The sequence below is a fragment of the Hylobates moloch genome, unplaced genomic scaffold (genome assembly GCF_009828535.3).
Source record: "Hylobates moloch isolate HMO894 unplaced genomic scaffold, HMol_V3 SCAFFOLD_3, whole genome shotgun sequence".
NCBI lineage: Eukaryota > Metazoa > Chordata > Mammalia > Primates > Hylobatidae > Hylobates > Hylobates moloch.
The window spans coordinates 31,817,919-31,836,116 of record NW_026652278.1 but is presented as its reverse complement, the minus strand read 5'-3'; the positions used below and the strand labels follow the sequence as shown (position 1 = coordinate 31,836,116).

The following is an 18,198-nucleotide window of genomic DNA, read 5'->3' as shown; positions in this document are numbered from 1 at the left end:
AATCATAGCTCACTGCAGCCTTGAGCTCCTGAGCTCAAGCAATCCTCTCACCTCAGCCTCCCAAGTAGCTGGGACTACAGGTGTGCCCCACCATCTCACAGTAATTTAAAATTTTTTTGTACAGATAAGGGCTTGCTATGTTGCCCAGGCTAATCTTAAACTCCTGGCCTCAAGCGATCCTCCTACCTCAACTCAAGCCTCCTACAGCACTGGGATTACAGGCACGAACCACTGCACCCAGCCACAATTTTTCTTTTGAAAACACAACAACATGTCTTTTACTGAGCTTTATTTTTTTCATTTCATAAAATAGAAGAGTTTCCTAAAGCTGCTTAGGGTTGGGATCAATACCCTTTGGCCCAGTTCCCTATAAATCTTTATTATTTATTAACTGAATTTTTTTTGAGACAGGGTCTCATTCTGTTGCTCAGGCTGGAGTGCAGTGGCATGATCACAGCTCACTGCAGCCTCTACCTCCCGGGCTCAAGTGATCCTTCCACCTCAGCCCCCTAAGTAGCTGGGACTACAGGCGTGCACCACCCCACCTGGCTAAGTTTTTTATTTTTTGCACAGTCTCCCTATGTTGTCTAAGCTGGTCTTGAACTCCTGGGGTCTTCCACCTCAGGGTCCCCCCTCAGGCTCCCCAACCATGATATATGTTTTTTTATATTAAGAGAATATGTAAACTTTGTAAAAGAAAGCGTATTTTAACAAGTTCTCTGGGCCAGGTGCAGTGGGTCACATGTGTAATCCCAGCACTTTGGGAGGCTGAAGCGGGCAGATCACCTGAGGTCGAGAGTTTGAGACCAGCCTGGCTAACATGGAGAAACCCTGTCTCTACTACAAATGCAAAAATTAGCTGGGCGTGGTGGTGTGTGCCTGTAATCCCAGCTACTTGGGAGGCTGAGTCAGGAGAATCGCTTGAACCCGGGAGGCGGAGTTTGCAGTGAGCTGAGACTGTGTCATTGCACTCCAGCCTGGGCAACAAGAGCAAAGCTCCGTCTCAAAAAAAAAAAAAAAAAAAAGAAAAAAAAAAAAAAAAAAAAAAGGCTGGGCGCGGTGGCTCACGCCTGTAACCCCAGCACTTTGGGAGGCTGAGGCGGGTGGATCACAAGGTCAGGAGATCGAGACCATCCTGGCTAACATGGTGAAACCCTGTCTCTACTAAAAATACAAGAAACTAGCCAGGCGTGGTGGCAGGCGCCTGTAGTCCCTGCTACTCGGGAGGCTGAGGCAGGAGAATGGTGTGAACCCGGGAGGTGGAGCTTGCAGTGAGCTGAAATTGTTCCCCTGGACTCCATCCTGGGCGACAGAGCGAGACTCCGTCTCAAAAAAAAAAAAAAAAGTACTCAACAACAACAAGCAATTTCTCTAAGTCCTAGTTAATTCAAGTTTGACTGTATAAATCTTTTAAGACTTACCTGTCCAAAGCACTTCAATTCCAGGTAGAAGCTTTTCACCCACAGTCCTTAAATATGGAGACTGAGACACATTTGGATAACAAAAAGTGCCACAATATTCTAAATGTAGGGAGAAAAGTAAAAAAGTCAGAAATAAAATGCTCATGGGTTTTGTTTGTTTGTTTTCTTTGAGACGGAGTCTCACTCGAAGCCCAGTCTAGACTGCAGTGGCGCAATCTCCACTCACTGCAACCTCCGCCTCCTGGGCTCAAGCAATTCTCCTGCCTCAGCCTCCCAAGTAGCTGGGACTACAGGCGCACGCTGCCACGCCCGGCTAATTTTTTTTGTATTTTAGTAGAGACAGGGTTTTACCATGTTGCCCAGGCTGGTCGCAAACTCCTGAGCTCAGGCAATCCGCCTGCCTCGACCTCCCAAAAGGCTCATGGGTTTTTGAATGTGGAAAAAATGTCTGCCAATTCTAAATGATTTTCATCCAAATGATGAAAGGCCTCCTACAAGGAACTAAAGTGGGCAGTTCACTTAAGAAATTCATAAAATCTGATATTTTTCCTCCAACAGTAGTACAGATCAATTCTTACGACACTACAGTTACTAGAAATACAAGTTTACTAAAAAAACAAGAACTGTAGCATTTTCTACAGAATTCTGAATTGCCTACTTTTCTCAGTTACAATTAAACGCCAAACAGAATGAATTGATAATATCATAATAGAACTAATACAAGAATATGCCAGTGGCAGCTGGGCACAGTGGCTCACACCTGCAATCCCAGCATTTTGGGAGGCTGAAGTGGGTGGATCACTTGAGCCCAAGAGTTCGAGACTAGCCTGGGCAATATGGCTAAACCCAGTCTCTACCAAAAATATAAAAATTAGCCAGTTTTATAACCCGGTCTCTAAATAAATAATACAAATTTAAAAGTAAAATTAGGCTGGGCGCGGTGGCTCACGCTTGTAATCCCAGCACTTTGGGAGGCTGAGGCGGGCGGATCACGAGGTCAGGAGATTGAGACCACGGTGAAACCCCATCTCTACCAAAAATATAAAAAATTAGCCAGGAGTGGTGGCGGGCACCTGTAATCCCAGCTACTCAGAGAGGCTGAGGCAGGAGAACGGCGTGAACCTGGGAGGTGGAGCTTGCAGTGAGCTGAGATCGCGCCGCTGCACTCCAGCATTCCAGCCTGGGTGACAGAGCAAGACTCTGTCTCAAAAAATAAATAAATAAATAAATATTAAAAAAATAAAAATAAAATAAAATTAAAAAAATTTTTAAAGGCATACACCAATGGCTATTAGTACTCAACTGCAACTTAAACTGTAACTTGCAGCTAATTAATTCCCAGTATAAGCTTAAAACTTTTGGATACTAATGTAGTACTCAACTAAAATAAGGTTCTCAGCTCACAGTACAAAGAAAGTTAAATAATTTAGTCTAAAATTCTTCCTGAACAGGGAAGTGTTGGGAAAACTTCTTGTAAGTTGAATTTTGAGAAGCAACTAAGAGACTAAAATATTTTCAATGAAAGAAACCAGAGGGGCAGAAAGAAAGGAAAAGGGGAAAAACTGTTAAGCTTTCTATGCTGACTACCTGAAATAAGAGCCCAGATGGAAGTGGGAGGAGTGCAAAAAGGGACAGATCTGCATGGGCAGAAAAAGGGGACAAGTAGGAGGAAATGAGAAGTGACTAAGGTAAAAGCAATGTAACTTGGTTTTTCTCCAGTTTCCATTTCAAGACTATCCCTCTTTTAATACTGACAATGTAATGTTCATATACTTCCAGTACTAAAAAATACATAAAAATCTTCTGCCTAGTCAGTTGTCATTTATTAGTTCCTAAAATTTCTCCAATTTAGGATCTTGAAAAATGTCTTCTAAAAAAAAGATTCCTACTTTTACACACCAAGGGAGGAGGGAAGTGGAGAGAGAATGGGGCCTATGGTCCTTTATAAGTTATATATTCCAAGACGACTAGTTAAATGTAAAGCCATTATATACAATACCTGTGGGACAGAAGAGGAAAGTTTCTGGCTCTCCTAGGTACTGATAGATTTCATTTGTGATGGAGACCTGGGCATGAGCAAAAGAACTGAATACCTCTTTGTCTGCTGCACACATATTATGGTCTATATCATCAAAAAGCAAAGCAAATGATCTGCACCCAAACTGAGAAACCTAGGAGAAAAAAAAAAAAGAATCAAGAGTAAAAAAAATCAAGAATTCCAAACATTATAGAGTTAATAGTTACACTTAAAATCCAATATTTTCCTTACTAGAATGTTCAAAGACAGATTATTGTTTTTACATTTTCAATTAAAAAATTTTAAGTTAAATAGTTTTGGGACCCATTTCTCATTTGGGTTTGAATGCACTACAGGTTGAGTATTCCTTATCTGAAATGCTTGGGACCAAAAATGTTTTGGATTTTGATTTCTTTTTTTTTCCTGGATTTTGGAATATCTGTATTATATTCAGCATCCCTAACCTGAAAATCCAAAATCTGAAATGCTCCAATGAGCAGTTCCTTTGAATTTTATGGAGCTCAAAAAGTTTCATATTTTGGAGCATTTCAGATTTCTGAATTAGGGATACTCAACTTATATAACAATATGATCCAACAAAGTGGCCTAGCCTCCTAACTCATGGGCTGCTGATTGTAGAAGACCCAACAGTCAGAAAAATACAGAAACATGAGTAAGTAACCTTAAGACATGAAAAAGCCAGGCTGTGTCCTAGTCCTAAAAGGCACACTGATCCCTTTGCAGATAAACCTAACCAGGTATGAATCAGAGAGAATAGAGTTTTATCAAATAGTAAAATAAGTTCATTCATGAAAATTTCCACTGCCTTAAATTTTTTACCAGATATTTTAATGCCACTCATATAAATCTTTGCCTAAAGAAATAAGACATGTATATAGAAAAACCAGCAAACTAAAAAAACAGAAAAATGGGGGCGGGCGCAGTGGCTCACGCTTGTAATCCCAGCACTTTGGGAGGCCGAGGCGGGGAAATCATGAGGTTAGGAGTTCGAGACCAGTCTGGCCAACATGGTGAAACCTTGACTCTACTAAAAATACAAAAAAATTAGCCAGGCGTGGTAGCACACACCTGTAATCCCAGTTACTCAGGAGGCTGAGCCCAGAGAATTGCTTGAACCCAGGAGGCGGAGGTTGCAATGAGCTGAGATTGCGCCACTGTGCTCCAGCCTGGGCAACACAGCAAGACTCAGTTTCAAAAAAAAGGAAAATGGAAGCCTTTTACATTAGCCTTATACAATGTGCAGCTTTTACATTAAGCAGACTTTACAATCAATTAGGTTCACCTAGTCTGTTTGTCTTCTCATCTTGAGAAACTAGCCATTTCCAGATATCTCTTTGTCCATATAATTGAAGAAACTAATGTCTAATAGGTAAAACCCTGTTTCTAAAATCTCAGTTGTAAATTCAAGCCAAGCAGCCTAGGATATATATGATTTCTCAAAATGTGGTTCTTGACCACCAATCACCTAGATTCCCAGTCCCCACCTTATCCATTTGGGAAATAAACTCCAGTAGTCAGCATTCTTTTAAGCTTCACTTCTAATCATTCTTTTAAGGCAGTTCTTACGCAAACTGAAATTTGAGAAGAACTAGTACCTCCAATAAAGCTCTTTTTACTTAATTTGGAAAATATTCCTCCATCAGAAGGATTCAAGGCTGGGTGCAGTGGCACACGACTGTAATCTCGGCACTTTGGGAGGCTGAGGTGGGTGGATCACCTAAAGTTAGGAGTTCGAGACCAGCCTGGCCAACGTGGCAAAACTCTTTCTCTACTAAAAATAAAAAAATTAGCCAGGCATGGTGGTGTGCCTGTAATAGCTACTCAGGAGGCTGAGGCACGAGAATCGCTTGAACTTGGGAGGTGGAGGTTGCAGTGAGCAGAGATTGGGCCACTGCACTCCAGGCAACAGGGCAAGACTCTGTCTCCAAAAAAAAAAAAAAAAAGCATTCAAAGTAAAAAAATTCTTACAGAAACAAAGAAAAGACCAGGCATGGCAACTCACGCCTGTAATCCCAGCACTTTGGGAAGATCATGAGGTCAGGAGTTTGAGACCAGCCTGGCTGGCATGGTGAAGGCCCCATCTCTACTAAAAATACAAAAATTAGCCGGGCGTGATGGCAGGCACCTATATCCCAGCTACTCGGGAAGCTGAGGCAGAAGAATTACTTGAACCCGGGAGGCGGAAGAGGTTGCAGTGAGCCGAGATTGTGCCACTGCACTCCAGTCTGGCGACAGAGCAAGACTCTGTCTCAAAACACAAAACAAACAAACAAAAAAAGAAAACAAAGAAATAGGAATTTGATTTCCTTTCAACATCATAAAAGCAACTGAGTAAACTTCTAGTTTCAAGTACATAGTCAGGAAAAATGAATAAAAAGTAAGGAGTTACCTGGTCCAATTTACGTTTCAATGTGGATACTTCCTTGGGGTTAGAAAAAGTGATATCCAATCCAGGTGAGATCGCATAGATGAACTCTATCTCATATTCTCGTGCAGCAGAGATGAGAGTCATAAGTTGCTCTAAAGAACAGAGTCCATGTTTTTAGAAAGCAGAACAGAAAACTAAAAGAACCTTCACTGAAGGTTTAACTGAAGAGGTTATTTCTTCTAACTTACAAGAAAGGAAAAGATCCTCACATTTTACAAATTGTCATGTCCAACTTAACAACAGGCCATACAAAATGGTACAAGCCTGAAGTGATTTAATGTCACAGTAAGGGAAAAAGAATAGTTTTCACACCTTTGAAATCTGAACAACAGAAAATAAGAGGCCCTTCTTTTTCACTTCCAAGTAGTTTCTTATCCTTTTAGGGGAACAGGCTAAAATCAATAAACATTTTCCTCCCTTTCATTACCATTTCTCAAAAACACTGAATTAATTGTCAATTCTCTTACTGAACTTAAGCCATTTCTATTTCCTGCAGCATTTGAAAGGCATAAAATGCAGCCGCTGCTTTTTTATTTTGAGAGTCTTGCTCTGTTGCCCAAGGCTGGAGTGCAGTGGCACAATCCTGACTCACTGCAACCTCTGCCTCCTGAGTAGCTGGGATTACAAGCATATCCGGCTAATTTTTGTTTAGTAGAGATGGGGTTTTGCCATATTGCCCAGGCTGGTCTCAAACTCCTGGCCTCAAGTGATCTGCCTGCCTTAGCCTCTTACAGTGTTGGGATTGCAGGAATGAGCCACGGTACTGGATCTTGCTTTTTTTTTTTTTTTGCCATCTCTGAACAACTGGAATTCCTAACTAAATAAACCTAAGCATAACTACTTTATAATATGAAAGAAAGAAAATGCTTTCTTAAGAATCAGGGTAGGCCGGGCCCAATGGCTCATGCCTGTAACCCCAGGATTTTGGGAGGCCAGGCAGGAGGACTGCGTGAGGTCAGGAGTTTGAGACCAGCCTGGCCAACACTGTGAAACCCCATCTCTACTAAAAATACAAAAATTAGCCAGGCGTGGTGGCGCATACTTGTAATCCCAACTACTAGGGAGGCTGAGGCAGGAGAATTGCTTGAACCCTGGAGGCAGAGGTTGCAGTGAGCCAAGATCGCACCACTGCACTCCAGCATGGACCACACAGCAAGACTCCATCTCAAAAAGAATCACGCCTGTAATCCCAGTACTTTGAGAGGTCACGGCAAGTTGACTGCTTGAGTTCAGGAGTTTGAGACCAGCACAGGCAACAAGGCAAACCCCTCTCTCTACAAAATATACAAAAATTAGCTAGGCGTGGTGACCTGCGCTTGCAGTCTCAGCTACTTGGGGGGCTGAGGCGGGAGGATTGCTTGAGCCCAGGAGATCAAAATTGCAGTGAGTCACTGCACTCCAGCCTGGGTAACAAAGTGATAAACACTGTCTCCAAAAAAAGAAAAAGAAAAAGAACCAGAGTTAAGTCATGGCCTTAACAATCTTGACCCGTTTCTATCTATGGGAAAAACATTAATTATAGATTTTAAGCTTTTAAAATTATTAATTTACAATTTTCCTAAATCAACTTAAATACTACTACTATATACCGTAAGACATATTTTTGAATAATTTTCAGTAGTATCTCAAGATAGTCATTTTTACTCTATTTTGATTATTGATCACATTACGTTTCATTACCAGCACCACCAGAAAGTAATTAAGTTGAAGGCACACTTAAACAGAATAGTAAACCACAACACTAGATGGAGATGGGATAAGTTGTAATTGCTTCTTTGTAATTCAAGAAAACTTTCAGCCTACCATGCCTTGGCTAGGCTCTGTAACCAAATATCTTGTTAGCTATACGCGTATACCATTTAATTTCAAGTACAAAAATGTTTCACCATTTACAAGTTCCCAAACAAAAGCACCTCTCTAATTTGGTAGTTCAATGCTATACTACTAACTTTTTATCAATTTTATGTAACCAACTCAACATAAGTATACTCATAGCAGGCCAGCCGGGCACAGGAGCTCAAGCCTGTAATCCCAGCTACTTGAGAGGCTGAAGCAGCAGAATCTCTTGAACTCGGGGGGCTGAGGTTGCAGTTAGCCAAGATCGCACCACTGCACTCCAGCCTGGGGGACAGAGCAAGACTCTGTCTCAAAAAAACAAAACAAAACAAAACCCAAAGACAGCCTATTAATGGCTTCCCGCTTTCCTGGACTAGGGTTTAAGGACCTGTAACTGTTGACAAGGCCAAGCCATACTAGAGCCTGAAGCAAAAGGAACAATCAGTAGTGCTGATCCTGTCTTTACCTAAAATTTTAGCATTGTGTCCATCATGAATTTCTGCATTAATTTTGGTTTTTTAAAAAATATTGCATAAAATGTTATTTATCTTGATTACTTTTTGGAGGTCCCTTAAAATTTGCACCCAAAGTATGTGCCTCACTTGCCTTGCCCTGGGCCTAGCCCAGCTCCAGCACTTCTTTGCCCAGTGGCCCACTGTTTAGTCCACTGGCAGAAGTAAGCAGCACAATTTATGACCACAGAACAGATGGAGTCAGCCTAGCACGCCCATGATATCACACGTATGGTCATGAACTTGCTAGCGCAGAGCACTCTTTCAATCTCAGCTAACTGAATAGTTACCAGATAGGAGAAAAGGAAACTACCTACAAAATAAAAATAAAATATGTCATAAAATTCTTGTACAACTACATTTAAAATATAACTGTTTTCTTCACAGATTCTGAATTTACGGATTAAAAAGAAAAAGATTACCAGCTTCCTCCACTGAATACATCTCTCGCCAAAACATCCTATGTTTGTAGTCATCTTTTGGGGCATACAAGTATGTATTTAATTCCCATTTCTGGAGCCTTAAGAAGAAAGAAAATTACATATGTATAAACAGGCAACATTTATAGGCTGTCAATCTCCATTTCCCTCTTCTTGGAGCATCTCCATCTCATACAAAGCTAATATTCTACGACAGTAGCTTTTAACCTTTTTGTAATCAGTAGAATTTAAAAAAATTAAGTATTACAATGTACGCCAACATATAAAACACTCTTAAAAAACACAACAGCTCTGGGTAAGGTGAAGCCCAAAACCTATTCAGCTCCCCAGGAAAAGTTTGAAAACCAAAGGCCTAGGTGAAGAAATAAGGGACCAAGGTAAAATAACTTCTGCAATTGAGAAACCACCAAAATGCACCTAGGCTATTCACTGTTAGTATTTCTTCAAACAAAAGAAAATGTTAAGAGTTTAAGATTCTCCTCTCTCCTTCATATAATGAAGATTTACCTTCTAAAGAGTTCTTTTCTCTGTTCCATAACCCAAGGTCTTCCATAAAATCCTAGATTCAAAGTAAGAATGAAATTATATTCAGTTTTAAAATGTGGTAAGCTTTATTGAGAAAAGCAAGTTACAAAACATACAATACAATCCTACTTTGTAAAAAGCGTAAAATACACCAAATCGGAAGGATATTTAATAAAATACTAAGGTTCCTTTATCTTTGGGTGGTGACATTACAAGGTGACTTTTATTCCATTTTTGCTTAGGTAAATTTTCTTATTTTTTCTACCATGACATTAGTTACTTAGGTGATAGTTATTTTAAAACAAACATCTATCATCTTTTTACTGTTGATAAAGGCCAAATATATTTAAATCCAATTTTTTAAGAGATCTCAATCTTACAATGGGGAAGGGCAGCAGTGTAATACAAGCTGCCAACAGTAACAATCACTTCCTAGAATGATAGTAAAACTGCTTTAGAAAGGGTGAGGGGAGGCCGGGTGAGGTGACCCACGCCTGTAATCCCAGCACTTTGGGAGGCTGAGGCAGGTAGATCACTTGAGGTCAGAAGTTCCAGACCCAGCCTGGCCAACATGGTGAAACCATGTCTCTACTAAAAATACAAAAATTAGCCAGGTATGGTGGCAAATGCCTGTAATCCCAGCTATTTGAGAGGCTGAGAAACAACAATCACTTGAACCTGGGAGATGAACTCGCAGTGAGCCGAGACTGCGCCACTGCACTCCAGCCTGGGCAACAGAGCAAGACTCCATCTCAAACAACAACAACAACAACAACAACAATAACAACAAAAGGGTAAGGGGAGATAAACACGTAAAGCAGTCAAAAAAAATCAGAGATAGGATTATGAAAGAATCTTGACTTAATTTTATGATCGTGCTCATTTTTTTAAAAAAAAGTTCCTGCCCAGGACTGGAATTCCAGCTACTTGGGAGGCTAGGGCAGGAGAACTGCTTGAACCCAGGAGGCGGAGGTTGCAGTGAGCCAAGATCTGCTCCACTGCATTCCAGCCTGGGTGAAGAGCAAAACTCTCTCTCTCAAAAAAAGGTCCCGATACAATGACATAATCAAAGGGACCAAAAAAATGCCTGAAACCACATTCCCCAAGAAATTCAACAGCCTAACTGACCCAAACAACAAACTCTCAAGCACTCTTAATTACAGAGCAATGATCTGAACAAATGAAAATTCGAGAATGTTACTTCTGGTCCTAAATGGAAAAGAATAAACAAAGAAAACTCAAGAATGTGACCTGCCCCAGAGTATCCTTTAAGAGGACAAAATACTAGTTACACACACTGCAGAAAACAAACCTGCAGACCGATGACCTAAATTGTTGAATAAGCATCAAACTGGTATCTGGAACTCCCTAATGTGCTCATCACAGCTCAAACCACACACTTTACATCTTGTCTAACCTTTACTTTCCAGTTGTCTCAGTCTAATCATCAGTAAGAGATAAGGACAGCCTCTCAAGAGTACCATGAAGGTGGTTAATAAAAGCATTCTGAACACAAAATGTTCTACATAAACCCACACAGTCTACATAAGAGACTAGTCTAGAACAGAAATTTCTGCAATGTATTTTAGCTCCAACCTCTAGGCAGAATGACTCCTCTGCACCACAAAAAGGACAATGACAGACCAAATTAAAATTCATTATATACCAATGTATAAAACTGTAGCACTTTCATCTGGACAATCTAATGTTAGCCTCTTACAAGTGACAAAATATTTTTTTTTTCCTCAGGCGGAATCTCACTCTGTCGCCCAGGCTGGAGTGCAGTGGCACGATCTCGGCTCTATGTAACCTACGCCTCCAACTCCCGGCCTGCAACTACGCCTCCTGTCTCGGCCTCCCGAGTAGCTGGGATTACAGGAGCCCGCCACCACGCCCGGCTAATTTTTTCTATTTTTAGTAGAGGCAGGGTTTCGCCATGTTGGCCAGGCTAGTCTCGATCTCCTGACCTCGTGATCCGCCCGCCTCGGCCTCCCAAAGTGCTGGGATTACAGGCGTGAGCCACTGCGCCCAGCCAATATAAAATATTCTTGATCAGGCAGACCTACACAAGTCTTTAGCATCCCTACGGCACTTAGCATTATCATTTTTTTTTAACGAGCAGGCATTAAACATCTTTTCAGAGTTGCTCCAATATAAAAAAGACTTTTCAAATGTCTAGCTTCAACATTTTAATCTTTAGAAACCCTACCTTGGCTCTTTTGAGAGTCAGGTTCATGGTTTCGGTTGACTGGCACCACAAAGAGGAAGCAATGCTGTTAATGTGAGTTAAAAACCAAGAAAGTTTTGCGATGGAAAGAAAACAAAAAAATCCTAGCAGTAACTATAGTATTTCTATGCTCATTCATTTTACGGCTGGTGCCAACCAAGAGGTATCAAAAAGTGGAAAAAAAAAAAAAACAAAAAAAAAGGCCAGGCGCGGTAGTTCATGCCTGTAATCTTAGCACTTTGGGAGACCAAGGCGGGCGGACTGACTGAGCTCCGGAGGTGGAAACCAGCCTAGGCAACACGGTGAAACCTGTTCTACTAACATACAAAAAATTAGCCGGGCCTGCGTCTGTAGTCTAAGCTACTTGGGAGGGTGAAGGAGGAGAATTGCTTGAACCCGGGAGGCGGAGATTGCAGTGAGCCGCGATCACGCCACTGCACTCCAGCCTGGGCGACAGAGCGAGACTCCGTCTCCCAAAACAAAAACAAAAACAAAAACAAAACACACAAAAAATCAGTGCTGGCTCAGGTGCTCAGTCACTAAAATATACAAGGGCACGGGAGGGAGGAGGAATAAACGAGAGAACGGCAGACAACTCTGTTCTTTAAATAGGAAGAATAGCCTTTTAATACTAAACAAACCAATTTAAACCAAATGAGTTTTCTCCTTTTATAACTGAAGGTATAATGGACTGGCGAGTTTCCTTAGACTCATTCCAGTCTAGCTCCGAAATTTCCCAGCACTCTCTCATCCCCACCCTAAGATCTTTGATAACAAAAACCAGATTCTTTTTCTAAAATCTCCCTGCACTCAAGCCAATAAATACATCGATATAAGTCACACAATGCAATCATTCTTGATGAACACTATATAGCAGTTTTCCATTCTGTAGTCCCCCAAATTCTGCACGACAGTTAACTTCGCTGAACTCTTTCATGCCTTACTGTAGCAGCAAAGTAGCCTGTTATGGTCTGTACCATAACCACCACCCATTTTTCGAAAGAATACTCTAATTTATATGGTGAAAAAAATAGAAAAGCTGATGTTCTCAACCTCGAGAGCAATCCATTTTCCATATATTTTTGGTTTTTTAAATGTATATATTTTTTACCCTTATCCACGCCATTACATACCAGAGAGATATAAAACAGACATCTAGGAAACTCTGAGTCGGCCAAAATACTTCAGAAAATTCAAATATATGCTGTAACAGCGGGAAGACCAATAATGTAACTGATTCGTGCCTCTACAGAGCTGCAAGGTGTCCATTCTTATCCAGAAACTGTGAAACAAGCATCTGGTAATTTTCCCTCACTACCAAAAAGTCCATCGTTCTTTTCGACTGTAAATGGGAAAAACGGCGAGAAGGGCATTTTTAAAGCCACTTCTGCGGTCACTAAATTCAAATTACGCATCTCAGATACTTTGAGAATCTGTGATTAAAGCCAAAGCTTCATCCCTCGAGAGCAAAGTACAGTAGCTGGGAATGAGGGCAATTTTCTAAGTTGCAAATGAATTTTTGCGGGGGTGGGCGGAAGCAACAAAAATAATCTAAGCAAAGTGGAACTTGAAATACTATAGGCCAACCGTGCTTCTCTTCACTCCAGAAGTACAAGCACGTTAGTGTGGGTCGATTTTCCACAAAGGGTGGTGACAGAAGCACTACACACATTTTTTCACTGGAACGCAGACAACCCTAGGGAGTAAGATCCCAAGGTACAAAGAAGTAGAACTCAGAGGCTAACAGAACACCAGGCTCCTAACCACCGCCTCCTTAGGAGGTGGCCTGGCTCCAAGCCCAAGACGGGTGGGGTCAGACTTCTGAGTGGCCAGGGGGGGAATTCGACGCCGTCTAAGGACGTGCAAGGAGATTCGCCCAACATCTCGTCTCTCCCCTCGCTTTAGGAGGGCCACATGTCAGACCCAGAGGCTTTCCGGCCTTTTAGAGTCTCCAAAATCCCCGCCACCACCCTCCTCCCGAGGACAGAACGTGTTAGTGCCAAGGCGGGGCGGGAAGGAGGGCGCTCACCTTCCACCACACCGCACAGGAACCGCCGAGCCCCTCCTGCAGCCCCGGCCACCGCCGCTCCCCCAGCCCCGGCAGGGTTGTCTTCTCCGGGTGCCGGAGCTGCCTGCGGCTCCAGCGATGCCCCCGCAGAGGCGGCAGGGTTGGAGCTGAGCTCGCTCTCCCGGTCCTCCAACGTCGCTTGACTCTCCTTCTGCACCATCCTCCTGCTCCCGGCCGCCGCCACCTCTGCGGGTCCTCCTCGACCTCCGTCCGTTGGGCCACCGGCCCGGAGCCCTGGAGAGGGCTTCAGCTCCAAGTGTGCGCCCCTCCGGCTCCTTCCCCTCCCCCTCTGCCCTTCCCCCTCCCTCTCCGCAGGGACCCGAATGCCCGGATGAGAAGGGCGGCGGCACCGGCGCGAGCCCTTTGTCAGCCGCAGCCTCAGCTTTAAGCTGGGGCGCCAGAAGCCTAAGCGGAGAGCGAGGCTGTGACCTCTCGTTCCCTGGAAGAAGACGGCCAAGGGTCCTGTCCTCGTTCTCTGCCTCTGCTGCCCTCCCGATAATCTTAGCTCTTCTGCTGTTCCCCCTCGAAGCCCCGAGCTCTTCCTCTGCTGCTGCCTCCACCGCCCGCTTCCTGTTTATCCGCACTGCGCTTGCGCTGCAGACCGGCTCAGACCGGTCCCCTCCGCCCGGTTCCCCCGCCTTCTTTGGGGCTAGCCTATTAAGCTTCTTTAGGTAGGGGGAAATAGAACAGGAGACGCGAAAAGCAGACGGTAATGAAGGCAGTGGAATGTACCACTTCTGCTTGCCACCCTCCGGAACAAGCCTGGCACCCTGGGACGGACCATTACCCGCCCCCAAGGAGGGGAGTATGGGAGGAGGCTGCGGCCGGTTGGGGCAATAGGGAGTAAGGGGGAAGGTGAAAAGGAGAGGTGTTTACTCTCTCAGTGCGCAGGCGCGGAGCCGCGACCTCTCGTTCTTAAAGAGATAGGAAAGAACTGACCTACTTTGTATGGAGATTCTTGTAATAGGTGGGCTCATTACATCTGCCTGACCCAGGCTTGGTTCGGTAAAGACACCATTCCAAGGAGCTCAGCTCACCCCTCTGCCTTGAATCATTTTCCCCTAATCCCATTTAAAATGTAATCATTCGTTCATTCCTTCATTCAGTAGACATCTATAGAGCTTGCCTCGTGCTGGGCTCTAGGAACACTATGAGCTCACAGTACGGTGGTGGAGACAAGCCACCACACACGCAGTTCCCACAAGGTGTCCCCAAGAACTTCGGAGCTCAGAACAGGTGATACTCACTCCTTTGGGGAGAGGCCGTGGGCATGGCTTCACTTTTCAGCTGGATTATAAAGGATGTGAAGTTAGCCTGACTGAGCAGGAGGGGAGGGAAAACAGCACTCCAGGAAAGTGGAACGAACAACAGAGTCCAAAGGTAGGGAGGCATGAAAAGCCTGCCTTGTTTGGGAATGGGGAGCGCGCGGTGTGTGCAGTGGGGCATGAGATCCCTTGGGCCTCAGCATGGGCATCGCTTCCTTGGGAAGCCTTCCCTAAGCCCTAGATGGGTTTGGGTCTCTTTGCTGTATGTTCTCAGAGCTCTCTTGTAGACCTACCCTAATGCACTTTACATTTATGTTGCTTGAGAAATCTGTCTCAACCTGTGAGGTATAAACATGAAATGATGATGAAGACTTAGTAATGTCCATCTTACACTTCAGTCTGATATTTACCTTCTTTAGCCGTAGCGCAACTTGTAGTTTCAAGGACTTTCATGGTCCCTCTTCTTTTCAGTCCTGGATTGTTGAGATGTGGGTTAGCAGCAAGCATTTTTTTTTTTTTTTTTTTGAGACGGAGTTTCACTCCGTCGCCCAGGCTGGAGCGCAGGAGCACAGTGGCGCAATCTCGGCTCACTGCAGCCTCCACCTCGTGGGCTCAGGCTATTCTCCTGCCTCAACCTCTCGAGTAGCTGAGACTACAGGCACGCGCCACCACACCCGACTAATTTTTTGTGTTGTTAATAGAGACGGGGTTTCGCCACGTTGACTAGGCTAGTCTTGAACTCCTGATCTCAGGTGATCCACCTGCCTCGGCTTCCCAAAGTGCTGGGATTACAGGTGTGAGCCACCGTGCCCGGCCGGCCAAGCATTTTCTTAAGGGACCTCCTGTGCTGAGAGTTAGGGGCCATAGCAGCTTTACTGGATATTGTGGTCCGTTGGGGTTGAGAACACAACTTTTTTTTTTTTTGTAAGACAAGAGGTCTCACTTTTGCCACACAGGCTAGTGCAATCATAGCTTAAGTATCGAATTCCTGGGCTCTCAAGGGATCTTCCCGCCTTAGCCATCCCGAGTAGCTGGGACTATAGGCGAGTGACCGCCACTACAGTCTTTTAATTTGTTTATTTTTGGTAGAGACAGGGGGTCTCAACATCTTGCCCACGCTGGTCTCAAACTCTTGGGCTCAGGTGATCCTCCAGTCTCAGCCTCCCAAAGTGCTGGGATTACAGACATGTGCCACCTCACCTGGCCAAAAAGAACTTTTATCTGAGGAATGAGAGTCCTTTTAAATTATCAGGCCCAGATGGCTGGGCACAGTGTTGGTGTTTGCAACCAGCCTGGGCAATATTGCCAGACCCAGTCTTTATAAAAAAATAAAAATAGGCCGGGCGTGGTGACTCACGCCTGTGATCTCAGCACTTTGGGAGGCCGAGGCAAATGGATCACCTGAGGTTGGGAGTTTGAGACCAGCCTGACCAACATGGAGAAACCCCATTTCTACTAAAAATACAAAATTAACTGGGCATGGTGGCAGATGCCTGTAATCCCAGCTACTCAGGAGGCCGAGGCAGGAGAATCACTTGAACCTGGGTTGTGGTGAGCCGAGATCATGCCATTGCACTCCAACTTGGGCAACAAAAGCTAAACTCCATCTCAAAAAAAAAAAAAAAGCCAGGCATAGTGGTGTGCACCTGTAGTGCTAGGATCTCACCATTGTACTCCAGCCTGAGCCACAGAACAAGACCCTGCCTCTAAAAAAAAAAAAAAAAAAAAATTAAAAAATTAAAAAATAAATAAATCTTTAAAAATTACAAATAAATAAATAGGCCTAGCGAGGCATTAAAATGACAGAATCATCCGGACTCAGTGGCTCACACCTATAATCCCAGCACTTTGGGAGGCCAAGGTAGGCAGAAAGTCAGGAGTTCAAGAATAGCCTGGCCATCATGTTGAAACTCCATCTCTACTAAAACTACAAACAATAGCTGGGAATGGTGGTGTGTGCCTGTAATCCCAGCTATTTGGGAGGCTGAGGCAGGAGAATCACTTGAACCTGGGAGGCAGAGGTTGCAGGTCTCAAAAAATAAAAAAAGAAAGAAAATAAAATGACAGGATCACATCCTGTGCCTCCCTCCTTTGAGTTATGTATTCATCTCTTGACACTGCTTGCTGTTGCCACAAGTAGCTATAAATTAACCTAATAATGTTGTACTGGACACTCAAACACACACCCTATAGTTTAACAATGTATAGCCAATCAATAGCTTATGTTATTTTAATGTAAACTCTTGGTAAATAACTCAGGAACTGCCTCTTCTTTCCCTATAAAAATCCACTTGTAACTGCTGCTAATCAGTGTCTATTTAGGGCAACTCAACTTGAATCTATGCTCTTGGGTTGCAATCCTCAAGCTTATAATAAACTCTCTACTTGTATTCATTTTGCCTCAGCTTCTTCCTTATAGGTTGACAGGAGATTTGGGGGCTGTCATTCTGGTTGATGTCCTTAGTCTCATGACATTTTCCTCTTTGCCTTAATCACTGCCAGCAAGTCAGCAGCCACAATTTCTCCTACTTTCCACAGTCCAGTCTCATAGGGAAGGTTGGCCCCATTTCTGTGTCCCTCAAATTTGAAGAGTGGTTCTTGCCACATAACTGCTATACACTTTCTCACCATACCACACCTCTCTCCACCCACCCCCAACACCTACAACAGTAACAATGCTTAGTAGACATATGATGAATATTTGTGGAATGAATGAGATAGGGCCCTGCTCTCACAGATTTTACATTCTGTTTGGAGAACCAGACAATAACAAATTCAGTACACACATAGGAACTCACAGTTTGTGGTAAGGGCTATTAAAGGAAGAAACCTGCCAACTGCATCAAGGAGGAGCTACTTCAGATGGACAAATAGGAAGGAGTAATTTAGGTGAGTAGCGATAGTGGCTTGGGCTGGGAAACAGCATCAGAGGGAGAGAGAGGTGGTGTACCTTTGGTGGTGGAATTGGTGATTGATTAAATGGGGGTGGAGGGAGAATGAAGGAGAGGAAGAAATGAAGACTTCTAAATTTTGACCTGAGCAACTAGATGGATGTTGGTGTCATTTACTGAGATGAGAAAGACTGAAAAGGCATGAATCTAAGCTCCATTTTGAACATGTTAAGTTTAACCATTACAGGTCCACATTAATATATCAAATAGGCAGCCGGGCGCGGTGGCTCACGCCTGTAATCCCAGCACTTTGGGAGGCCGAGACGGGCGGATCACGAGGTCAGGAGATCGAGACCATCCTGGCTAACACGGTGAAACCCCGTCTCTACTAAAAATACAAAAAATTAGCCGGGCTCGCTGGGCGCGGTGGCTCACGCTTGTAATCCCAGCACTTTGGGAGGCCGAGGCGGGCGGATCACGAGGTCAGGAGATCGAGACCACGGTGAAACCCCATCTCTACTAAAAATACAAAAAAAAAATTAGCCAG

General features: G+C 43.7%; 1 protein-coding gene across 3 annotated transcripts in view; it reads right to left on the bottom strand.

Moving 5' to 3' along the window:
- The window catches only part of OGA (O-GlcNAcase), a 36,373-nt gene extending 21,619 nt beyond the window's left edge, over positions 1-14,754 (bottom strand). Inside the window, exons 1-7 of one of the 3 annotated variants that reach the window (XM_058436070.1) lie at positions 14,435-14,754; positions 13,457-13,729; positions 9,183-9,234; positions 8,658-8,755; positions 5,849-5,979; positions 3,421-3,592; positions 1,422-1,520 (exon numbers count right to left, since the gene is read on the bottom strand). In XM_058436070.1, the coding sequence (XP_058292053.1) occupies positions 1,422-1,520; positions 3,421-3,592; positions 5,849-5,979; positions 8,658-8,755; positions 9,183-9,234; positions 13,457-13,655 (751 nt within the window). In that variant the 5' untranslated portion in view covers positions 13,656-13,729; positions 14,435-14,754. Of the gene's footprint in view, positions 1-1,421; positions 1,521-3,420; positions 3,593-5,848; positions 5,980-8,657; positions 8,756-9,182; positions 9,235-13,456; positions 14,079-14,434 lie in introns of those variants that run through there. The other 2 variants (XM_032179549.2, XM_032179551.2) reach the window with 2 other exon arrangements.
- Between the last annotated feature and the right edge of the window lie 3,444 nt (positions 14,755-18,198).